Source organism: Neovison vison, chromosome X, assembly GCF_020171115.1.
Source record: "Neovison vison isolate M4711 chromosome X, ASM_NN_V1, whole genome shotgun sequence".
Classification (NCBI taxonomy): Eukaryota; Metazoa; Chordata; class Mammalia; order Carnivora; family Mustelidae; genus Neogale; species Neogale vison.
In genome coordinates, this window is record NC_058105.1 from 38,870,105 (window position 1) to 38,895,596 (window position 25,492).

The 25,492-nt window shown below is 42.4% G+C and overlaps 1 protein-coding gene and 1 non-coding gene across 2 annotated transcripts; both read left to right on the forward strand.

Moving 5' to 3' along the window:
* Positions 1-291: 291 nt before the first annotated feature.
* IRS4 (insulin receptor substrate 4) lies at positions 292-14,343 on the forward strand. Its single transcript, XM_044235632.1, has 3 exons — positions 292-4,057; positions 8,267-8,313; positions 14,179-14,343. The coding sequence occupies exons 1-3, from the start codon at positions 292-294 to the stop codon at positions 14,287-14,289; spliced, it is 3,924 nt and encodes a 1,307-aa protein (XP_044091567.1). The 3' UTR covers positions 14,290-14,343.
* Positions 14,344-24,677: 10,334 nt separating this feature from the next.
* On the forward strand, positions 24,678-24,784 carry LOC122897779. The gene has a single exon (XR_006382622.1). It is a non-coding gene; the product is annotated as a U6 spliceosomal RNA (small nuclear RNA).
* The last annotated feature ends 708 nt before the right edge of the window (positions 24,785-25,492 follow it).

A 25,492-nucleotide genomic window follows, 5' to 3' on the forward strand; every position in this document is an offset into this window, starting at 1 on the left:
GGCCCGGAAGGAGGCGGGCCCGCTGCCCCCTCCCCTGCACACCTTGGCTGGCGGGGGCTCGTGCCCCTCCGCTGCACCGGTAGCTGGAGCCGCAGGGCCCGCCGCGTGAGGCAGCGGTCACGTGTTGTTTTGCCCGCCGCCGAGCGCTTTGAGTGGAGTGGGCGGGGGCGGGGCCGAGGCGGGAGGGGGCTAGGGCGGGCAGACAGGGGTAAACGGCTTCTTCCCCCAGCCCTCCCTTCCCCGAGCCCCCCCGCCTCCCCCTCGCTCATCTTAAAACCACCGTGCATCACCATGGCGAGTGGCTCCTTCGCTCGCGACCAAGCGACGAGGAGACTGAGGGCTGCAGCAGCGGCAACGGCGGCGGCTCTCTCTGCGGTGGCGACCACCCCACTTCTTTCCTCGGGCATCCCTACCGCACTCATTGGGACCGGGTCGTCTTGTCCGGGAGCCATGTGGCTCTCCACGGCCACCGGCTCCCGGTCAGACTCGGAGTCTGATGAGGAGGACCTCCCCGTCGGGGACGAAGTCTGCAAACGCGGCTACCTTCGGAAGCAGAAGCACGGCCACAGGCGCTACTTCGTGCTCAAACTCGAGACAGCCGACGCCCCGGCTCGGCTGGAATACTATGAAAACGCCAGGAAGTTCCGGCACAGTGTCCGCGCCGCGGCGGCGGCGGCTGCCTCCGGAGCCGCGGTCCCCGCGCTCATCCCGCCGCGGCGCGTGATCACCCTGTACCAGTGCTTCTCCGTGAGCCAGCGAGCCGACGCCAAATACCGACACCTCATCGCCCTCTTCACCCAGGATGAGTACTTCGCCATGGTGGCCGAGAACGAGTCGGAGCAGGAGAGCTGGTACTTGCTGCTCAGCCGCCTCATCCTCGAGAGCAAGCGCCGCCGCTGCGGCACGCCGGGCGCGCTGCCGAATGGGGAGCCAGCCCGGCCGGCGGCTGCAGCGGCGGCGTCCGAGCCACCCTTCTACAAGGATGTGTGGCAGGTAGTAGTCAAACCCAGGGGGCTGGGGCACAGAAAAGAGCTGAGCGGCGTGTTCCGGCTCTGTCTTACCGACGAAGAGGTGGTGTTCGTGAGGCTGAACACCGAAGTGGCCAGCGTGGTTGTCCAGCTCTTGAGCATCCGTCGCTGCGGGCACTCGGAGCAGTATTTCTTCTTGGAAGTCGGCAGGTCCACGGTCATCGGCCCCGGGGAGCTCTGGATGCAGGTCGATGACTGTGTGGTAGCCCAAAACATGCACGAGCTGTTTCTGGAGAAGATGAAAGCCCTGTGTGCAGATGAGTACCGAGCCCGCTGCCGCAGCTACAGCATCAGCATCGGCGCCCACCTGTTAACCCTGCTGTCCGCTAGGAGGCACCTGGACACGCTGCCGCGCGAGCCCGGCGGCTGGCTGAGAAGGTCCCGCTTTGAGCAGTTTTACCACTTCAGAGCCATCGGCGACAGGGAAGACGAGATGCCCCTCACCAGGCCCTACCTGACACCCAGCGAACCCGTGCCCACCTCCAGGCGAGCAAGGCTGCACCTGCCTAGAGCGCGCAGGTCCAGGAGAGCGATTTCAGTGCCTGCCAGCTATTTTCGCCGCCTCCCATCCAGCCCGGTACGTGTCCCGCATCCTGCAGAAGTCCCGAACCACAGAGCTGGCCTGTCTCCTGAAGCCTCTGGATATGGCAACTCTGGGGAAGAAGACAGTCCCCAAGGCCAAGAGGCTCAGGAAGGAAACGGAGGTGACTACATGCCCATGAACAGATGGGGCTCGGGCAACGGCCAGGGTTCCGGAAGTGGCCAGGGCTCGAGTGGCCAAGGCTCCAGTAGCCAGGGTTCAGGAGGAAGCCAGTGCTCCGGCGGGGGGCAGGGCTCCAGTGGTGGCCAGGGCTCAGGGAGCCAGGGTGCAGGAGGAAACCAGCGGTCAGGAGATGGCCAGAGCACTGCAGGTGGGCAAGGCTCGGGCAGTGGCCAGGGAGCCAGCGGCGGTGGACATGGCTCCGGCGGTGGGCGGGGACCCGGAGATGGCCATGGCTCAGGCGGGGGTAAGAGCCACGGAGGGGGTAAAGGTTCAGGAAGTGGGAAAATCTCGGAGGGCAATGGTGAGCGTGGAAAATCTCTGAAGAAAAGGTCCTACTTTGGCAAATTAACTCAAAGCAAGCAGCACGTGCCACCCCCTCCACCTCCACCCCCACCGGCTGGAGCAACTGGTAGCAAAGGGAAGTCTGGGGGAAGGTTCCGACTTTACTTTTGCGCTGACAGGGGAACCCCAAAAGAACGCAAAGAGGCCAAGGAGGTCAAAGACTTAGAGACACTGGAAGGTGCAGCTCAGGGGCCCCACAGAGCCAGAGCTTTTGACGAAGATGAGGATGACCCTTACGTGCCAATGAGGCCAGGGGTGGCTGCCCCTCCCCCAAGCTCCAGTGACTATATGCCAATGGCTCCTCAAAACTTCGCTCCTTCAAAAATGCACCACTCTCGATCACCTTTTGAGGATTCAAGAGGGTACATGATGATGTTTCCCAGAGTGAGCTCACCACCTGCCCCAAGTCCCCCGAAAGAGGCAGATCCTGAAAAGGAGGACGAGTCAAAGGACAATGACAGTGAGAGTGACTATATGTTTATGGCTCCTGGAGCCGGTGCAATTCCAAAAAAACCCCCAAATCCTCAGGGTGGCTCTTCTTCTAAAAACTGGAGCTCTTACGTTTCCCTGCCAAACCCTTTTCAGGGCTCCCCATTGGGACAGAGTGACCACAGTGAGTATGTACCAATGTTACCTGGAAGGTTCCCAGGGAAGGGCCTAGACAAGGAAGCCTCATCCAGCGGGGGCCCCAAAGATGCAGTTTCAAAGCCTTCAGCTGAGGGGTCATTCTCAAAGCGTGGAGATGGGGCATCACTGACAAAGCCTTCAGATGACGGCCCCCCCAAGAACAAGGCTAAGAGACCTAACAGCCTCTCTTTCATCACAAAAGGAAATAAAATCAAGCCAAAATCACAAAAGCCCACTCGTGAACAGAGAGGAGCTGACAGCTCTCATGACTACGTCAACATTGACTTCACTAAGAGAGAGAGCAATGTGCCAGCCCCCTTTATTCACGGACTGCCAGGTTCGTGGGGCATCATTGCTGGCCCCAGACCGTCAGCCTTTTCTAACTATGTGAATGTTGAGTTCGGGCTGCCATTTCCAAACCCAGCACACAGGCTCTCGAATCTTTTAAGAGCCATTCCAGGTGCCAACCCCCTTTATCTGGAAGGTGCTAGGTGGCCACTTGTGCCTCTTCCTCCCAACACTGCAGGTGGCAGTGCGAATGAGGAAGAGGGTGACTACATTGAAGTGATTTTCAATCCAGCAATGACACCGGCCGTGCCTTTTGGTGACAGGGCCATTCGCTATGATGCCGAAACAGGTCGCATCTATGTGGTCGACCCATTTTCAGAGTGCTGTATGGACATTTCGCTCTCCCCCGGCCGCTGTTCCGAGCCACCACCTGTAGCCAGGCTGCTGCAGGAAGAACAACCGCCGGAGCGAAGACGCCCGCAAAGCCGTTCGCAAAGTTTCTTTGGGTCGGCCAGGGCCGCCTTCTCAGCTTTCTCAACGGACAGCCTCGAGAGAGACCTCTCGAGCCCCTTGGCCGCGGCCGCTGCTGCTTCGGCCGCTGCGCCCGCCTTAGCCTTGAGCCAGGCGTTTGCCGCCGCCTCTGCCCTCGTCGTGGCCCCGGGCGTCGGGGCAGCCGCCAGGGGCTTGGAGGCCGCCGCAGGCTTTAACTCCGCCTCTGCCCGCTGGTTCCAACCTGTTGCTGGCGCCGCGGCCGCGGCCGCCGCCGAAGCGGTCAGGGGGGCCCCAAACGTGGCCGGTGGCTCGAACCTGAGAGCCCCCAACCCATCTGCAGACCTAGCTGGCGGTGAGAACGGGGCCGCAGCGGCCGCCCCCAGACCGCCGCCGCGCCGCCCCGTGCCGAGACCCCCGGGGCGAGAGGATCCTGACGAAGACGACGATGACGACAACATCTACGTGAGAATGGACTTTGCCAGACCTGACAACAAGAAGTTCGACTCTCCACGCAGAGGTGGGTAATTTGGGAATTCATTTCCCGAAGTTAATGGTTATTGCTTAGTGAATCGATATCTGCGGCATTAGGAAAAAGTGAGTTAACGTTCCATTAACTGGTGCCTGTTTAGCAAGAAAAGTAGAATTCAGTTTTCACTATGTGCAATACCTTGTGATCTTTGCAAAAACTTAAGTTTGGATGCAGTCATACATTTATCTGAAAAAAAAATCCGCTTATCATTTAAACATTGGTTCTACTTTTTAGGAGTAAAGTTTAAGAATGTATTTATCTATCATGAGGATGCTTTCAGACATCCTTCCCTAACACTTAATGCCTTATGCAAACAGTGACACCATAAATTGGATCCTATCAACTCCTTTTTAAATCAATAGGTAAAAGCTACTTTGCTAATACTCATATTTGCATTTGCAAATACTCATATTTGGTTACAAGAATTTTAATAAGAGCACAGAATATTAAGCTGTAATCACAGACTGTAACTTTTGGGGGAGGTACACTTTCTCCTTCAAAAGTTACTTTTTAAAAAAAGCAGTCATTGTTAATTTTTTAAAAAGCAGTCCATTGTTATGCTGGTTTGCTGGTGATTTACCAAGAAGGTTAAATCTCCATTGTTAGCTTGAATGTCTGGAGGGCACAAAACATAATCTGAAACAACAGGTGATTAAAAGAAGAGCATGTTTCCCTCCGAATATGTTGTTGTGTTGATTTGTTTTGTTTTACACAGGATATGTTGCCAGAAACCTTGAGTGTTCCTTTCCTGTCACTAGTAGTGAAAAGGAGGTCACCTTCGCTGTGCCTCATTTTCTTCCTAAAACTCCCCCCAAAGAGGGAATGGTGACAACTTGATAATGGGTATGAATATTGTATGAAAGGTTTAAAAAGCATTGAAAAGCATCTAATCGGTGTGTCTTGTGGGAAATCCAGGAAAGCAAGATAATATGGCTAGGGGAAGACCTGACCCCAGGGACAGCCTACCCTGGAACAGTGGAAGTGTTTTAAAGGGTTACTTTTCCAAAGGAAGAAATAAGGAAGAGTAGGAGCTGTCAGAATTGAAAGGAGGACTTTGAGTAAATCTCTGTACTTTCTGCAATGTTATCAGTGCGTCTGCAGACATTCTCAAGAAATGATTTCTGAAGATGATGTCTCCGTAGTCTCTGCCTTCCCTCCTCAGTAAGAATGTGCTGCTTTCCCAGTGCAGGGAAGGGATGGACCCCAGGAGTTTTCATTCCAGTAGTCAGTTTAGTGAAGATTTTTGCTTTGCTTGCTTTGTGGAATGCTTTTGTGACTGGATCTCTGCCCACTGTGCTTGATCAGGCAGAACAAGTCGGGGACTGATCACAACAGTCACCTAACAAGCTCCCTATTTAGTGCAGGTGTAGCCTACTCCCCTGCCCCCCCTCCCCGCTTTAGAAATCTTGCCAAACAAAAACTCACATTTGCAGCACAGACACATTAAAGAGCGATCATTAAGATGACAAAAGGATGCTTTGGCTTGCCAGGGGATTCAATTCAGATCTCCTTTAAATTTTGACCCCCCCATCCCCCGCCCAAAATACACGCACGTGCATGCACGCGCGCTCTTGCACACACGATCACCACCACTGTCAGACCCATGTATTTAAAATATGTAATTCTGCTTTCAAGAAACTAACTCACAACCAGCTTTTCAGGAACAGATCTGTTTTAGTCTGTAAAGTACACTGAAAATTGGTCTCAAGCTTTTGCTTGAATCCAACTGCTAAAGCTACCATTTGTGATATTGATGTATGCGTGCCAAAGCTGCCCGTTTCCTTGTGGTTCTTTGTAAAGGACATGTTTTCCGGGACGTTTGTCTCTACTTTTCAATACTTTTTGTTTAAGCGGAGATTGCAATTAGCGAAATCTTGGTCCTGCAATAAACCCTGGCTTCCCAAGGATTATCTAGATCCAATTATCATCATTTTAGCCTAAGTTGCTGACTTATAAGTAGCTTCAGATGATGTAGCTATTTGGGAGGTTTGGTGTTATCGAAATGTATTGCTCATTGAGGAAATTCCTGGCTTTATTGAGTAAGTACAGCAAGGAGGCTGCATCTGACAGGCAGGAAGGTGCATAGGTTAAAATAAGAGAATAAGTGTGAAAGCATTTGGGGACTTGAAAGCACTTTACAAAGATCTTTTTATTTTGTGATTGGATTAACACCAAAGTGAAGTTTCCACAGTTTAAATTGATGGTGGTTTAGTTTCTTGCAAAAGTGAACCTATTGCAGGAAATGGCATTTGTTTCCATTTTAATGTAAATTGATATAGTAGAATGTTGTCTGTGAAGTGCTAAGAACAGGACAGATAATTCTGATTAGTTGTTGTTTTTTTAACTATAAAGCTGTAGAATAATTTTCACCCATTTTTTATCTCTCTTCACCTTCATATCCACATCAAATATGTGTGTATATATTTATCGTATATATGTCATGTTAGAAAAGAAAAAATATGCTTTCACAGAGGAACAATGGCATAGCCTTTTTTGGGAGTTGTGTATCTCCAAGGGTAATTTTTTTTAAGATTTTATTTATTTATTTGACAGACAGAGATCACAAGTAGGCGGAGAGGCAGGCAGAGAGAGAGGAGGAAGCAGGCTCCCCGCTGAGCAGAGAACCGGATGCAGGGCTTGATTCCAGGACACTGGGATCATGACCTGAACCGAAGGCAGAGGCTTTAACCCACTGAGCCACCCAGGCGCCCCTCCAAGGGTAATTTTTATTTATGGCCGGCACTTAGAACAGTGCCTAGCACCTAGTAAGTGTTGTATAAAAATTATATAACCACTATTGTCATTGATGTTATTGTTATCATTACCTGTAGAGACACGAAATTCTCTGTCCTCAAATCCCACTTCTCAGTCTTTACTTTCATTTAAAATGGTTTACGTGGTTGTTCAGCGTGGGGGTCTTTATAGTTGGGATCTGCTTAAAACGAGTAACAATGAAGTGTTTCTACAAAGCAGGGAGATGGCTTTGTTCATGTTACACAAAATTAATACATAATCTCATTTACCTGCAATTACATTTCACATAAGTACTTAAGAGGCATTCGTTCAAGGCAATTTGAAACACCCAGAAATATAACCTGGACTTTACTTTTTTAATATATTACATAATTTTTAAAGGGCAGAATCTTCACATTTTTAAACACATGGGCTATAAGCAGTAGCATTTAGGAGGAGAATGCAGTTTCCTATTTGGTTTAGTCTGACTCCTGACTCATGTATGCATTTTTGCCTCTTCTCCTCCTGGGTTGGAGGTAGAATTCAGAGTTTGAAGGGACTTAAGTGAAAAATTCAGATTTTTCCATTCCAGAGATAGGAGGATAAGGACAGCTTCAGAAGGGACAAGAGAATTGATCAGCCAAAATTAGTCAAATTGTGATAGCACTTGGTATTAGAAAGCAAAAAAAAAAATCCATAGTAACCACCTTTTGAAATGTTCGATACTGTTATTAACATGCAGAGGTATAAGCTTCTTTTCAGTGTGCGACTGCCAAATCCTTTTGTTATAAATCACAGGGGCTAAGAGCAAATTGCTTTTGTTGTACTGGACTTAGTTGTTATAAATTAATAGAATAAAATCTCCATATAGCAGAGATTTTTCCATCACCATTGATGGGACACTTATTTTAAGCAACATTTACCACCATCCCTGAAAAGAAAAGGTAGACAGTCATTTGGAGTAGAGGTAAGTGACCTCTAACAATTAAAGAGGACTTCATTCAATTAAAGTTAACTGAAGTCCTGGCAGTCACTATGCATTTGCATTCATCCTAATAGTGGTGCTTCCAGGGCAAAAATTTTGGCCACTGGCAAAACGTCTTTAAACAAGGACTAGAACTTTAACTGAGCATAGCAGAGTATCACACATGCATGAAAACACAAACAAGGTCGCTTGCTTTCCCATTCTCTCCCGGATCATTAAAAATGAACCAAAATACTCTAGAGTCACTAGAAGGCAACTGTTTAGGGGAACAAACTCAGGCTTCTTTAGAATGACACAAAAACCTTCATGTTGGAATAGGTGAGAGTAATCAGTACAGGGAGAAATCAATATTGTGTATGATTTGAAAAGGACTGTTGTTGAATTGTTAACTTGTTGTCTGAGGAAATGTTTAACAGTTGCATACTGCTGTGTAATCTGCAAAATACATTCACATTCATTATTTTACTGGGGGACAGTAGGTCCTGGAACTGAAGCTGCTGTTAAGAACTTTCCCATGGTCAAAGAGGTAAGTGACAGAGCTAAAAATCAAACCCATACATCTGATCTTGAATCCAGTGCTCCACCCAGCCCATCACACCGTCTCTCATCGGATGTTCAATCTGTTATTTTCCTATTGATGAAAGGTTATTATATAGGCAAGGTTGAAAAAAAATTACAAGTTTTCTTGAATTTAATAGTAGCAATTGGGAGGGGGTGTAATTCATTCAGAGTGTTAACAGCTGTGAACCATCTGCCAGAGCGTGGGTAATTTTCATCACGTTGAACTGTTTGCCATGGCTCCCAAATAAAAGAGTTTGACCTGGACTGAAATTGAATGTTTAAAATCTGGTTTGGGGAGGAGTTTGCTGATCTTTACCTCTTCAACACAAATGGCATGTGTTGCTATTTGGGTCCCCCCAGGAAACGCTGCAAGGAGTGGAAAGTGAGATGGAGGTACCTTCCCTAAACTTCCATTAATGGTCATTTCCTTAACTGAAGTCAGAGAGCTTTGGTTTTCCTAATAACCCATTGCCATTTGCTGGTTACAGTCAAAAGTCTCTTAATTTCATTTTTCCATGTGTATCAAATCTGATCTTCTAATTTAAACCATCACAGTGGGCACAACAGGATAGAGTGAGACAGGTAGAAGCCAAAGAAAGGGTGCTAGAAATAGATGCTCCTTATTTGTTTAAAAATCAAAGTTGCTTTTGGCAGTCAGGCAATAGATTTTAGAAGCCTTGAAAATCAAATCCTCGGGACATAAAAATCCTTGTTTAAAATTAAATTCATTTTCTTTAGCACCTTTTTTTTAATGTTTTAAGACTATGTAAAAATAGCCCAGACGTTTTATTGCCACTATTGGAAAAATCAGTTTTGTAAAATGCTTAATTAAAGCCTGCAGTATGTTTTGTCTAAGATGCCAGGCTCTCAGATGTTTAGGATCATTCACTGAAAAACATTGCTTGGTCCTGAGTAAAAAATGAGAAATTAAAAAGGCTACCTTTTATAATAATGAAATGAATACATTGCAACACATTCAGTTTCTACCATGACTATCAGCTTGCAAATTTTAGAGCTTATTGATAACATTGCCAAAATACTGTGCTTGCCATATGAACTTAAAATATATGCTCTTGCAATGCTGCCTTGGCTATTGGTCATATAGCATCAGGTCCTACATTTCCATATTCTTTTAGAAAAACAGAGTCTTCTTTTGAAAATGTGGGCTGAATGCTGGAGAAATAGGATTTTTTAAAGAGTTTTCTAAATGTAGACACTATCCTGTTACAGGTTCACATTCTTTTCCAGGACACCTTATAATTTCTTTTCCAGGACACCTAATAATTCATTTTTTAAAAATTTTGTTTATTTGAGAGAGAGAGAATGAGCATGGGGAGGGGGAGGGGCAGTAGGAGAAGCAGATTCCCCCAGCTGAGTGGGAAGCCCAAGGTGAGATTCCATCCCAGGACCCCCAGATCATGACCAGAGCTGAAGGCAGACACAAAACCGACTGAGCCACCTGGGCACTTCAAAAGGGTCCCATAAAATTTTCTGGTTGATCCCTTTTTAAACTAATGGAAAACATCTACTTAAATAGTTATTTAGTGAAACAGGAAAGTTACTCTTTCTCACTAGCTTCATAACACCCCTTTCTTATGGGCTAGGATTGTACTGGTTGTACTATGTGAGTCTTGCCCTCACGTGCCTTCTGCCAAAGGTATTTCCCTGATTATAGGAAACCATATCGTCTCCTGGTCTCTCCCTGGCTGAAAAGGTGAGGACTGCTCTGGGAGTTCCATGGAGGGGCCCATGGAGGACTCATCCCCCAAAACTGCAGGTTGCTTGTTTCTACACCACAGCCTATAGGGGCTTAGCTTGTAGGAACAACCTTCCTTGAAGAGCTCCTTGTTTTGCAGGGCCCAGGCATGGCTGCCTGCTCTACTCTCACTTTTTGGCACAGAGGCTGCTGGGCCAGTGTTTAAAGCTATTTTCATGGTTGGATTGACCACAATATGTCTGACACTAGCCAGACCTTCTGGATTTACTGAATATCCAATTTCCCCCCTAAACTGTAGTGACTTTAGCTAGTTTTCATAATTTACATTATCTGCCTATCTATAATTACTAATTTTCTCCCCATAAGCCTGAACCTTAGGGAGAATATCAATGAAGTCTACCTCTAAATGCATCTTGGATTTTATTCACATGTGTACCCATGGTGCCCTGGAAAGTTGGACCAATAAATGTTGTGCCTCCAGCCTCCCAGGCTTGCCAACACTGTCCTCCCCCTCTGAGCCACTGGGGTTTAGGGGGACACTCTTCCTCTTGCCACAGTTTAAAAATATTTTCCTGGAGTATTAAATTGAAGCTTCAAATACATCCTTCCACAGAAATGAGGTGTTGTAAGTGATGGTTGGGTATGGTCAAAGTAGCTCCTCTGTTCGTTCAAGAACTGCATAGGTTAATGTAGGCATGTGTTAGATGAACCTACGAACCTATCCACCTTTTATTTATAAGATTGCTTCTGCAGGATAATTTATTCTGAGTTTCAACCAAACAATAAGCCTGGGAATACGTCTCTTTTGTAAATTAGAGACCACCTATATGAGAATTCTAGTAACTTGCATTCTTTAAGTCCACAGTAACTAAGCAGCAAAGTGAAGTGGCCCAAGTGGTGTTGGGAGGTAGTAGAGAAGTTGACCCCAAGATAAAAATCCCAGAATAGTTTGCATCCAGATAATCAAGACTGGAATGAACATGCCTACATGCTCCAGGGCCTGCTAGTGAAGTGCAGGTGTATGACAATTGAAACTGTCCTTTGACGAGATGGAGGTTTACAAGTGTCATCAATTTTCCTTAGAGATCCTTTTGACTATTCTGTAACACACCCGTTGCCCCCATGGGGAGAAGCATCTACTCTTCTGGTCCAGGAAGGAGACAATAGTCTGGTATGATTGATGTAAAGACTAGCAAGAGTTAGCGTCAGTTTCCACCCTTGAGGGACAGCACTTCGATTTTTTATCAGTTCCTAGAGAATCACCCTCCTATATGTTCACAGGACACAGAAAGGTGTGATGATCCATTCTTATTGGGAAAGAGAGAGAGAGAGAACTATATTAAGCCAGAGGCAACACCAAGCTACATAATATCTTGTGTTATTGTACATTCATCTTTGGGGTCTCTGCTTCCATTTCTCTTCATTTCCTTTCATTTGTTTTTCTTTGATACTTTGCTTGGCTGCCCCCGTTTGTGTGATCACCAGTTGATTTCAGGGAGATGGTGTTGACAAATAAGTATAATGAGGAAGTTCAGAAGAACTTAAGAAATAGTGTTGTGAGTTCTAGGCAAATAGGACTTGAAGAGATAACTAAGGCACTGAGATGGGAGAGAGTGGAAAGAGAAAGAATAACTGGATTCATTGTTATCATTTTGGCTCTCTCTGGGCAAGGGAACCATTGCAGCTTTGGCCTTCAAACTGTAATAGAGGCATGTTTATGATTCGTGTAAAGAGGTCTGGAATGCCCTGAAGGAACAGCTTTCTTGGCTCACCCTACAAATTTCCAGGGATATTGAAGTCATGTGTGCTTTATTAGTATATTAAAGATTAATGCTGAGGTTTGTAACATTATACAAATTGAAACAGAAAAGTTTACTTCACTTGTTTTCGAGAAGACTATAATACTTGCCAGGTTTGGGGGGGGGCAGGAGTCAGAAAATGTGCTGACCCGTTGGAGTCCAATGAGATTTTTTTCTCCTTTACAGAGAAAAATTGCTTGGAGAATCCACCTCCCATTAAAAGGGGTGGAACTAACTCATCCTTAAATATAAGAATATCCAATAAGGTCATCATTTGTAACCTGTATCGAGTGGCACAACACAGCAAAAACATGCCACATTATTCAAAATGTCACCGTTTACTTTTCTGGTGGTGAAATGACCTCAAAATGAATAAGAGACCAAAAAAAAAATGAACAAGAGATGGAACTAATATGTGATTATCAGCCCTTTGATACTCATTTAGCAGAGCATTTCTGGTGGAGTTTTAATCCTGAATTGCTTTCCTTTGCCACCCAGCAAGCTTCTGAGTTACTTCCTTCGGCTCTTCTTTGGAATGTGCTCAGGGAATGTAAACTCATTTTAATATTGGCCTCAGTGAAACAGGATTACCAAGGTAAATCTGTGGCTCGAGTTCCCATAGTGCGTTTTGAAAGCAAATTAAATTATTTTTGGATTAACTTGTATAGGATAGCATTATTCATTTCTACTAGCATAGTTAATCAAGAGCTGACAAATATAGTTCATAATGTAAACTTGAAGTCACACCATTATTTTCTCGGTTTTCAGTGTGTTATGAAACATTCAGTCAGCATTGGCAGAGGTGGTATTGGAAAGCAACTGAAATATGAATCAGTTTTTCAGTAAAGTCTCATTTAAACAAGAGTAAAGAAGAAAGTAAAACAACCCAAGTGGTAACAAACGCCCTTAATTTCAGGCTCAGTATAATTGTTGATGTAGTCGTCATATGAGGCTTAATTTGTATGTTTGTAGAAAAGATATGGAATGTGATATATAGGTTAGTCAGAAATTCCTTTTAAAGTACATTCAGTGTGCTATATAGAAACATGTTTTTATATCAAAACAAAGTAGCAAATGAAATTAGGTGAGGTAGCTTTCTAGCCTTAAATTTCTGTTAAAAGTATCTAGCTGAGAGTTTGTGCAAAAGTCAATGATGCTCATTTTGCAGCAGGTAATTGTGTTGCTCAGATGCACTCTTGTATACTTTTCATCCTGTGTAAACTTGATAGATCCACGGAACCTGAAATTCTCTAAACCCCACTGCTGACAGGAAAACTTAATATCTTTACTAATCTAGGGTGTTTTTATTTAATGTGACGGAACACCCCCCCCCCATATAACGAGACTAATAGCCTCAAGTAGGTAGAAAGGGTGATGGACACATTTGATGACTTCAGGACACATTTGATGACTTCATCCACCTGCAAGTTTGTTACATTTTTTAAAACCTCCAGTGCAAGGATAAAGTTGTAATGTATACTGCTGCTTTAATACAAGGTCTTGTACTTGAAGCCTACTAAGGGCGGGGGAGGCTTTCCATGGATTTTTTTTTTTTTTTTGATTGATTGTAATGAGACAGAGTACATGGTACTTTGATGGGACCTGATCTTAAAGGAACACTAGCGTCCCATAATCCATTTACTAACCGTTTATCCCCATCCATCCCCTCTCCAGCCCAGTGCCTTCTCCAATGTACCAGACCCCCATTCCTCTTGTCCCACTCCCTGTTATGCACCCTCTCAATAAGCAGAAGGCCAAGAGAATAATACCAGAGCTGCTTTTTATTAGACAGATGAGGATGTCAACCAAATCTCCTTTACAGGTATGACTTTGCTCTTTTAGAATAAATTCAGTGACCAAGCCTGGAGACTCTCGCCAAGGCTGTGCTCAGATCCTTTGACTCTGTGCCACAGAATCTGGTGAGGGCACACTCAAGTGTTTAGGAGAAGACAAAAATTCTCTTTGTCTGCCCAATGCTTGGCTCACTTGGCGGCCCCACTCACTGGGAGGAAGTAGAACAGTGCATGCTCAAATGAAGTTGCCTTCCACTGGAAATGTCAGAGTGACAGCCAGGGGGGCAAAAGAAGGAACTGCCCTTGAATTTTTGCCGCACTGGTGCTAGTGTTTGTCACGGGTGGCTGACACATTTAGGCATGTCCACGCCAAGCCAGACTCCTCAGTATGGCTCTGAAAACCACTAGTTTGATTTCCTTTCATTTTAGAGGTGGGAGTTGGGGGATGGGGATGGGGGGAAGCACCTCACACTTTAATTACAAAAGTAACGTTTTGTTCTGTTGTCTTTTTTTTTTCCTAGAGTGATTACATTGCCACAAAAACACACTTTAGAAGACAAGTGATGCTTATGAAGTTTCATCTTTGTCCACTCCAGATCTGCCTAAAAGAAAGAACATTCAGAGGCTTCTGAATAGAAAACAGCCTGAATTTCTAAAAGCTGAAAAATGGATGCTCGCAGGTGAATGATCCTAACATAGATCATTCATCTTGCTGCTTTATGGATCAAGTAATTTTGAGTGGAGAAATTCACTCTGTACTTTGTTTTTATTTTCTGGTTTCCCCTCCCCCTCCAAATCTCTTTGAAAGGAAACAAATATTACAAAAGCAAGGCTCTCATAACTCCTTTCCCCCTTAAAAGAAATGTTGTTTACATATGTATAAATGTGGCCAACACCAATTTCACCAATGTTTAACACTTAGATTTAGTTTTGAAGCTGAAAATCCTTTACACAAGAGCAGAAAAAGAAAAAAAATGTTACGTTCATGAGAAGGTAGGTATAATCTGGAATCTTTTTCTTCTGAGTACATAAAACATACATAATACATTTCTTGATCAACGTGTTAAATGTCAGCTGGACTGATATCTTGATGGGACACATTCAGTATCTTAAAGACAGGACCAAAGGACAGACTACCACAGTTTTTTCTCATTAACAAAACTGCAACATTCTGTCCACATTAAATGTCAACTGAACTTACATCTTGAATGAGCACTTTCAACATTTTAAAGGCGGAACAGAGGAACAGATTTATTTGTTCATATTCTGCGATGTTCTGCCTGCAAATCAATTGAGCATTTCCAAACCATTTTTTAAAAATTTTGAAACCTACATTTTCCCCTTTAAAGAAACAAAGTTATTCAAAGTCTCTTCACAGAGCCCCTCTCTGCCTCTCTGGGCCTCCCCTCTCCGACCCCCCATTCTCCCCCTCTCTCTGGCTCTCTGCTGGACACACGCTTTCCCTCCCATGCCCAGGCCTCCTATTAAGAGATCAGTTTCCCATATTCAAGAAATTAGTGTTGTATGCATCAATCAATATTCTGAAACTTAAGCCAAAAGGAACCTCTTATAAGGCCCGTTTTCCTTATGGATAATGAGCCTTTATAAGATGTATCAAATTAAAAAATCAGAGCAAGCGTCCTCCTCCTGTTTTTGCTTGCCTCTGATGGAAACTGAAATAAGATTTTAGGAACCTGGACCTTTGAGACATGACACTAACAGGTGGTGATCACAGAGGATAGGTACAAAGGTCTTGAAGCTTGCTTAGAGCTTTGTTTCGTGGCGGCACACAAATTAGAACTTGTGCCATCACTGGCAAACCTCATCGTATCACAGATGGGTGTGAGTGTCTGTGTAACTGTGAGTGCTAGTGTGTGTGTGTGCACACATATTTGTGTGTGTGCACACCTTTGTGTACCTGTGTCCACGTGATTGTGGGTGTACCTGTTGTGTGAAACTCTGTTAAAAAAAATTGCTTCGCATTTAATGTGCAACTTTGAAGTAGTGTACTATTTACCCGAAGTGTTTTGCCACTCGGTTTTGATGTCTTTGAACGTGTACTTCTATCTTCAAGCAGGCTTTCTAGTACATGTTGCTAAACTAACTTTTCCGAAGAGCCGAGTTGACTTTTGTTGTTTTTCCTTGCCTACCAACCAAAGGGATGGAGGGGGCTCTTTTTTTTCCCTCGTGAACGGGGCAGGGAGAGGATGTCACCGCAGTCCCAGTCACTCCTTCAGTGCCTGGTGAGCGCGAGGGAAGTAGGTTTCGTCAGTTCCTTTAGACTCTTCTCTTTTCCCAACCTAATCAAATTGTGTGTTGTGGCTTTTGTTCAGTATGGTAACGGTGCACACTCTAGGCAGCCTTTCTTTAAGCCTTCTGTCACCATTTTTATTTTCAACTAAGTTTTAAGTCACAATCGTTCAGAATTGTGGAAAGCAAAGATGATTTGGGGGAAAATGCTCTGTTGCTTTATTTGTATATTAGGTTCAGGGGGCTGCTGGCAGACAGGGTACAGCATGAGTGTAACACTTGCTGAATAAATAGATGGGAAACCCCATACACAATAGCACCTACAACAGTCACAGGTACAAGTAGTCATAGGTACATATAGTCACGGGTAGAGCATAACAAATATGCAGTCTTTCTGACACTAGTTCTTACTTTACAGATACAACTAGTTTATTCAGTATTGTGCTGGAAGAATCCTTTTAGAATATGTGTACCAGCATATCACTTACTTTCCAGCTACTGGTTTATGCTGCTGTTAGGAAAAAACAGTGATGGAACGATTAATATTATTATTTAATTTTATTTTTGTTTTTATTTTATTTTATTTTTCTTGGTTTTGTGACCTCTACATTTAATTTGGTATCAGACACAGTCACTTGGTCAGTAAAAACTAAAACTTTACAGTTCTGGTGGTTCATCATATTTGCTCTTTCTGCTTCACAGATCTGCTTTGAGTTGCTCTGGCTTGGTCTTCCTTTGTAAATACTCTTGTTTCATTGAAAACATCTCATTTGCAGTTTGGGGAGACAACCTTGCAACTTTGTATAGTGTTTATATATATATCTGACTTGCCTTTCCATGGAGCTACTTGCAATAAATGTGTTCATGAAAGTTCTTATGTGTGGAGACTCATTTTTCTTAATAGCATCGTCCCTACTCCACTGTAAATATACTTTTTCCGGCTCCGTGGAAGCACTTGACTGCATTTTTCAGAAAGAGCCGTTGGGATGAGTTAGGATTTGGGTAAAGTTTACTATGCTTAGAAACACAGGGCTTCTCAGTGCTGTTAATACGTTAACCCCTTAGTCTCCAAATGTGGAGCTGGTAGTAGTGTAGAGCTTTGATGAGTTTCCTTGTAGGACTGTGCTGTATGAATATATATAGAATCGACCACTGGGCAAGGGTAAGGTAATCATTTACAGTTTTCTTTCATCTCCCTCTTTTGCCAGGTGCTCTTGCCCTTTAATTGACTTCCTTTTCGTTCACAGTTACCCTTGAACAACACAGGGCTTATGGGCCCTGACCCCCGCATGGTCTGAAATCCACATCTAACTTTTGATTTCCTGAAAGCTAACAACTTAAAAAAGCTAAAAAAAAATGCTAACAAAGCCCATTGCTGACTGGAAGCCTTACTGATAACAGAAACAGTCCATTAGCACATATTTCATGTATTATTGTGTATTACATACTGTATTCTTAAAAAAGAAAACATTAAGAAAATCGTGAAGAAGAGAAATTACATTTATGGTACTGTAGTGTATTTATTTTTTCAAAGAATCCATGTCTAAGTGGACCTGCACAGTTCAAACCTATGTTGTTCAAGGGTCAAATATGCTTATTTTCAACCACGGGGAAGGCAGATAGGAGTACATAGAAAATACACTGATGAACAGACAGAAAACAGTTCTGCATTGATGGAATATAGAAGGATGGATGCGTCAAATACCAAGAACATACTAGTAAATTATATCACTGGACTTATGAAAAACCAAAGATTTAAAGGAACACTAGAAAAATAATTGTCTCCCTATTTTCTTTAACAAATGACCCTTGCCACACAAAAGGGCATTGAAAGTAAATAAGATTTGGGGACCAATGCTTGACCAAGGCTCAATGGGTGATGGGGGGGGTGCCTGTAGAGTTAAATGGGGAACAGGGTAGGGAATCAGTTCCCACATTATGTGCATAATCCATAAGCTACATTGTATATTTGCAGACAATTGAGCTCATTGTGCAACTTGACCTTACTGATGTACTTGAGTTGTGCATAAAGAACATCACAATGGGAGGGTGTAATTAGACTGTCTTTGTCATCAGAAATTATCCACAACAGAGACCGTCTTTAGAAACAGTTTATATATTGAGGCACCTGGGTGGCTCAGTTGGTTGAGCATCGGACACTTGGTTTCAGCTCAGCTCAGCTCGTGATCTTATGGGTGTGAGATTGAGCCCCACAACGACATCATTAGACTTGAAGATTCTCTTCCTCTGCCCATCCCTGCCATACGTGTGTGTGCGTGTGCATGTGCACACTCTCTCAAATAAAGAGATAAACCTAAAAAACATATGAATATGTATTTATTCATCACACATTTTAATGTCACAGATTATATATGAACTTTAGCCTTAGTCCTCACTTTGAGAGAGGCAATCTATATCTGTCAGGACACAGCCCAGATGTATTTTATTCATCCCAAACAGACCCACAAAGACATGGGTACATTTGTGCTTACCAAGACCACATGATCTCTGTGTACTCATTTGGTGATTCACATCTTAATGGGACTTGAATTCCCAGAACAGTAGGCATAGTGTGGCTGGCTTCAACAATCAGCAGAACTCATTAGCTGGAAAGATCTATATTGTAGAGTGCCTGAACAGAACTTCAGCTGCTCCAGTCCCCTGGTTTCATACGTAGTAACCACATGCTCACTATAGAATGTGAAGTGGTACTGTTTCTTTAAAGCATAAAATCTATTCAGAAGACTTATCAGGTAAAACATGCCTAAGTACACACTAGTTAAGCACCTCCAGTGACTGCTTTGAAAAATATTACTAGGTGCTAATTGAACCCAAAAGGCATCTTGGAAATGCACCTAAATGCTCTTTTTAATGTTTTGAAAACAAACCTGCCCAAAGGCAGAACCTGGAAAATGTGAGTATGAGCATTTGTGTGGGTAAGCCAGATCAGGACTCCTAATTTATAAAATGTGCAAAAGAGAATTTATGCAAAATCAATGCACAGAACGAGGTTGAACTGTATTCTGTTTGAGAAAAACCAATTCATTTTCCCTCCAAGACATGCATGTTAATGGTGCTAGTTTTCAGGCAGCTACCTTAAGTCCCAGTTTGCTGCTTAAGTGTACTTCAGAGATAAGAAATGTAACCAAGCTGTACGAAATGAGACAACTTTCCTCCTGTCTCTTGTGCATGATAAATGCTAAAGCAATTAGGAACCACTGTTGCATGTTACATTGGAATCTGTCAGTAACATCAGTGGTGTGCTATATAAATGGAAGAAACTTATTTAGAATAAAGTCCCCAGAACCTAAGAGGATACTACTGGTTTAACTTCATATTAAACATTTTGGTCTATAGAATTGAACTAGAAGCAATGCCTTCCTTGATTTTTCAATCTCAGAATATCCAATACAGTGTCTTCTATATGGCAATCATCTGAATTAGCATTTCAATAACAAAAGGAGCAAAGAAATATTGAAATGGAAAGTGGAATCTTAAATGTCTACAGAAAAATGTAAGACTTACAGTTCATTCTGCAACTCCAAGAAGCTTTTCAACATTTTTGCACTTTCTGCATCATTTTCAGGGAATTGAGTACATGAAGGTCGATATTCTTGCTCATATTTTTGTTACTGTTTTATTTAACTTTCTCAGAAGCAGTTTAGGAACCATCTGTCTGACCTTGCTTTCTTATTTTTTTTCTTCTTCATGTTAGGATTCTGCTCATTCTAGGAAGACATGCAATATTGGTAGTGGTGTTTAGTGCTTAGAATTATAGTTAGATATAACACATTAATCACACAGTAGATATAATCTATGTAAGATGTCAATACTGCAAAAAAAAACCTCTTTTGCAAGACTACTGTCTTTTTTTTTAAAGATTTTATTTATTTATTTGACAGAGAGAGATTACAAGTAGGCAGAGAGGCAGGCAGAGAGAAAGAGGAGGAAGCAGGCTCCCTGCCAAGCAGAGAGCCCGATACGGGACTCGATCCCAGGACCCTGAGATCATGACCTGAGCCGAAGGCAGCGGCTTAACCCACTGAGCCACCCAGGCGCCCAAGACTACTGTCTTTGTGGGGTTGTCACAATGATGCTTGGTCAACATTGGAGTTGTCAGGTGCTCTAATCTGTTTCCTTAGCACCTTAGAAAACTATAGTTGATTCTTGGTTAGTATAGAGTTGACATCCCAGAATTAGGTTTAGAACTACAAGGGGTCTTACCCTGCCATTGCACTACTGGGTATTTACCCCAAAGATACAAATGTAGTGAAAAAGAAGGGCCATCTGTACCCCAATGTTTATAGCAGCAATGGCCACGGTCGCCAAACTGTGGAAAGAACCAAGATGCCCTCCAACGGACGAATTGATAAGGAAGATGTGGTCCATATACACTATGGAGTATTATGCCTCCATCAGAAAGGACGAATACCCAACTTTTGTAGCAACATGGATGGGGCTGGAAGAGATTATGCTGAGTGAAATAAGTCAAGCAGAAAGAGTCAATTATCATATAGTTTCACTTATTTGCGGAGCATAACAAATAGCATGGAGAACAAGGGGAGTTAGAGAGGAGAAGGGAGTTGGAGGAAATTGGAAGGGGAGGTGAACCATGAGAGACTATGGACTCTGAAAAACAGTCTGAGGGTTTTGAAGGGGCGGGGGGGTTGGGATGTCGGGGTACCAGGTGGTGGGTATTATAGAGGGCACGGATTGCATGGAGCACTGGGTGTGGTGCAAAAATAATAAAACTGTTATGCTGAAAATAAAAAATAAATTAAGAAAAGAAAAAAAAACTACAAGGGGTCTTAGACATGGTATAGACCAAGCCCTACCACCCTTTCAACTATTTATCTATTCACCCACTTCTCTCTCTTGGAGAAATTATTTTAATCACACTTCCTATCTATCAAAGTCCTGATAAGAAGTCTGGCTGGAGGATAGAATAAAATGATTAGAAATATTTCTTTCTAGTGTAGAGTTTATGACCCATGTCCAATGAGAGTTTGCCGCATCAGATTGGAAAAGAAGATTTTCTCTTCTCCCTTCCTGTCCAGCTCTGCTAAGAAATTATCATTATACCAAAGGTGCTCAGAACTTCAGAAACTTAAAAAACTTCAGAAACTTCAGAAACTTAAACCACTTTCCCCACTTATGATACAGTAAAACTTTATCTTGGAGGAATTAATGAGAAAAAAATCTTATCTGAAACTCCAATTGCTAAATCACAACTGAGGCAAAAAAAAAGCCTATCCTAATACAAATAGTCATATTACAAAGGACATTGAAATCCCTATGTACCACAGAATAAACAAAATCTTCTAGACTGATTTTGATGTCTTATTGTAATGAATTTATACCCTGAGCTAGCAACAAATCATTGAGAGAGAAGACTTCCACATCTGGCCAAGATAGACCAGATTTATTCTCCCACCTGAACAAACACAAAATAAAAACCCTTCAAAATATGAAACAAGGATATTCAAGACACCAAACATTACATAATAAGGTCTTACTCAGAGGTAAGAAGCAAATTTGGTGGGCCCTACAACTGCCCTGTCTTACTAACTTGAGAGCAATTTTAGACCATGGTGCAGGGGTAGGAAATCTAGGCCAACCCCTTGAATTGAAGAGATGGACCTCTAAGCACAAGGAGGCCATTATGGCTAGAATTCATGAGATACAGTCCCATAGAAGAAGGATCTTCACAGAGAACTCCAGAGATGTGTAGAGGTCCTCCTTGAATATTCAGCAGAATACTGATCACACTAGGCATGGGAGGAAATTATTTAAGGCCAGAGAAAGAATCGCCTGAAAGGATTAGAGGTAACAGCGCTTGGTACACATGCAGGATAGAAGTAGAACATGTTCTTATTAACCAGAATGGAAAAACCTCAAGATTTATGGGATATTGGCTAGAATACTCAGAAGAGTCTTTCCTCAGTATTAGGGAAAATTAGCCCTAAACTGAACAATGCTCCAGACTTACATAGGGAATCTTACAAATAAGAACTGAAAGGAACAGCTTTTGAATAATTTAACTGTGTTCAGGGAAAAAAGAACTAAAGAGTATTTATAAGGTTATAAAATCCAACATTCAACAAAATATGGTCACAATGTCTGGTACCAAATAAAAAAATTAGTGGGCATGCAAAAACACAAAGAGAAATATGACCCATAATGAAGAGGAAAATTAATAGGAACCTATCCAGAAATTCACACAGGTGATAGAATTAGTAGACATGGCCATTAAACAGTTTTTTATAACATATATTAAAACATTAATTAGCAAAAGGGAAGATATATAAATGACACAAATGGAACTGCTAAGGATAAAAACTATAATTTTGGAGACGAAAAAATAAACTAGATGGGATGAATGGCAAATAAGATATTGTAGAAGAAAAGATTTTTCAACTTGAAGTCATAGCCATAAATTCAATTCAATATCAAATGAAGAAAAAAGAGAAGTAATAAAAAAAGTAACAGGGCATTAGTGACCTGGGACAATTCAAATGTGCTAGTATATTTGAGTGAAGTCCAGGCAGGAGGAGGTGTTGGGGAGACCAGAAAAATATTTTAAGTAATAAGGGACAAAAGTTTTTCCAAATTTGATAAAAACTATAAATTCATGGGTCTAAGATGCATAATAAAAACATAACAAAAGAAACACAAAGAAACTACACCCAAAGACACTGTGATCACATTATATGCTGAGGAACAAAGAAAGATGATAGCAACTTTCTCATTAGAAATTACACAAGTGAGAAGACACTAGAGTAACATCTTTAAAGTTCTGATAGGATTTTTTAAAAAGTCTACCTAGAATTCTATACCCAGTGAAAAGAGCTTTCAAACTCCATGGTGAAATAAAGACTTTTTTGGATATATAAAAGCTGAAGGAATCTGGCACCAGCAGACTGCTCTTTAAAGGAAGGAAGTTTCTAATGCTTGGAAAATTAAACAAGGTGGAAATAGAGATCTTCACCAAAGAATGAAGTGACCGAAAATGGAAACTATATGGGTAAATTTACAAACTATTTTTCTTATTATTTAAATGTCTTTAAAGGATGCTTGAGGACAATAGTGGGAAAATAAGGACCTCTGAAAATATTTCCCCAATAAAACCAAGGAGAAGACTAGCAAAAATTGTCAGAATCAACTTTTTTATAACTCTGGAAGTTAACCAAAGACTTGCAGCAATCCAGGAACTGTTTACTCAAAAAACAAAACAAAACAAACCCCACAAAAACCAGTTGAATCTTGGTAAAAACACTGACCTTTGCAGCGTTTTCTCTTGCCCTATTCCCATCTCCCTATGCTCAGCTATGTGGTAGCCTAGAATACTAATAGCCCTCAAATCATTGTGAAAACCAACCACTTGGCAGCTACTGGAGTGCGCAGAAAAGGGTAGGAGCTCCTTTAAAGCCTCATTCCAAATGACTGCCATTACTGACCTGTTTGGTGGTTCCCAGGATGAACGCATTCACAAAGCTTGTCCATACATGACCTAACATAGAGGTGTGCCAGTGCCAATGAACTTTTCCCTGGGAGCATCAGTATTAGCTGTTTAATATTGCAACTGCTTCAGACTGTAGATAACAGTTGAGATAATCGATAAGTTTATTACAAGTCTTAAACGGAAAATCTTTGGAAAAGAACAGGTACTAATGGGAGCATGCCCAGGGCTATGTACATGCTCATGAGAGACCTGAAAAGACAAAAGCCTCACCACTCCCTAACGTGTAGAATTCTTTTTTTTTTTTAAGATTTTATTTATTTGACACAGAGAGAGAGAGCCCAAGTAGGGGGAGAGGCAGGAAGTGAGAGAGGGGGAAGCAGGCTCCCTGCTGAGCAGAGAGTCTGATGTGGGGCTCAATCCCAACACCCTGAGATTATGACCTGAGCCAAAGGCAGAGGCTTAACCCACTGAGCCACCCAGGCACCCCTAACCCATAGAATTCTATACCATCAGGAAGAGAAGGCTAAAAGAGGATTGTAAACGGCCTGGCTGAGAGTTGAAGCTGTGCTCCAGTGAGCTCAGTCACTTGGCAATGGCTGGGCGATCATTGGTTCCAGGCATTTAAGGAAATCTCTGTAAAGTAATTATCTGGATGCTAATCCAAGCGAGCAGAGACTTTAGTGGCCACACATGATAAAAAAAATACAAACTTTGACAGAATTAGTACAGAAATATCATTAAACAAACAAGCAACAATGACAAAATAGTTACACTAACAAAACTTTGAGGGGCATTTGATATGCAAAGTCCTCACATTATTATTATTTTAAATTTCCAATTTTCAAGAAATAATTATAAGACATGCAAAAGGCTAAAAAGTATGGCTCATATATAGGCAAAGAAGTAGTTAACAGAAGCAATTCCTTGAGGAAGACTTCACTTTGGACTTAATTAGACAATCACTTTAAATCAGCAATATCAGTTTTCTTTTCTTTTTTTTTTTTAAAGATTTTATTTATTTATCAGAGGGTGGGGAGAGAGTGAGTACAGGAAGACAGAATGGCAGGCAGAGGTAGAGGGAGAAGCAGGCTCCCTGCTGAGCAAGGAGCCCGATGTGGGACTCGATCCCAGGACGCTGGGATCATGACCTGAGCCGAAGGCAGCTACTTAACCAACTGAGCCACCCAGGCGTCCCAGCAATATCAGTTTTCTTAAAAGTAAAGGAAACCATGAGAATATGAGAACATGTCCCACTAAATAGTGAATGTTAATACAAAGAGAGAAATTAGTTAAAAAGAACCAATAAGTGTGCTCACTTTGGCAGCACATATACCAAAATTGGAACAATACAGAGAAGATAAGCATGGCCCCTGTACAAGGATGACATGCAAATTCATAAGGAATTCCATATTTTTAACTGGAATTTAAATGAAACAAGAAAAAAGTAAATAAATACTTTAAAAATGAAAGAAGAACCAATAAGAAATTCTGGAGTTGAAAAGTACAAAAACTGAAATGAAAAATTCACTAGTGGGGCTCGAGAGTATATCTGAACTTGCAGAAGAAAGAAGCTTTTGGCACACTTGAAGACTGGTCAAATGAGATTATCCAGTCTAAGAAATAGAAAGAAAAAAGAATGAAGAAAACGGAATAGAACCATCTGAGAACTATGGAGCACTGTCAAGTGAATCAACAACCTTAATAATAGGAGTCCCAGAGACTCAAGAGCAGAAAGAATATTTGAAGAAATGGTAACCAAAAGCTACCAAAATTTGATGAAATACATTAATCTGAACATCTGAAGAGTTCAATGAACTCCAAATAGAAATAGCTCAAAGAGAATCTCACCAAGATACATTAGAATCAAACTGTCAAAAGTCAAAGACAAAGAATCTTCAAAGCAACATTGCAGAAGCAATTCATCATGTACAAGGGATCCTTCATAATATTACTAGGGAATTTCTCATCAGAAACCAAGGAGGCTAGAATTATTGGGACAGTATATTCAAAGTGTTAAAAGAAAAAAAAACTATCAACAAAGTATCCTATTATCATAGAACTATCCTTCAAAAATGAATGAGAATGTAAGATATATTCAGATCAACAGACACTGAGAGAATTCA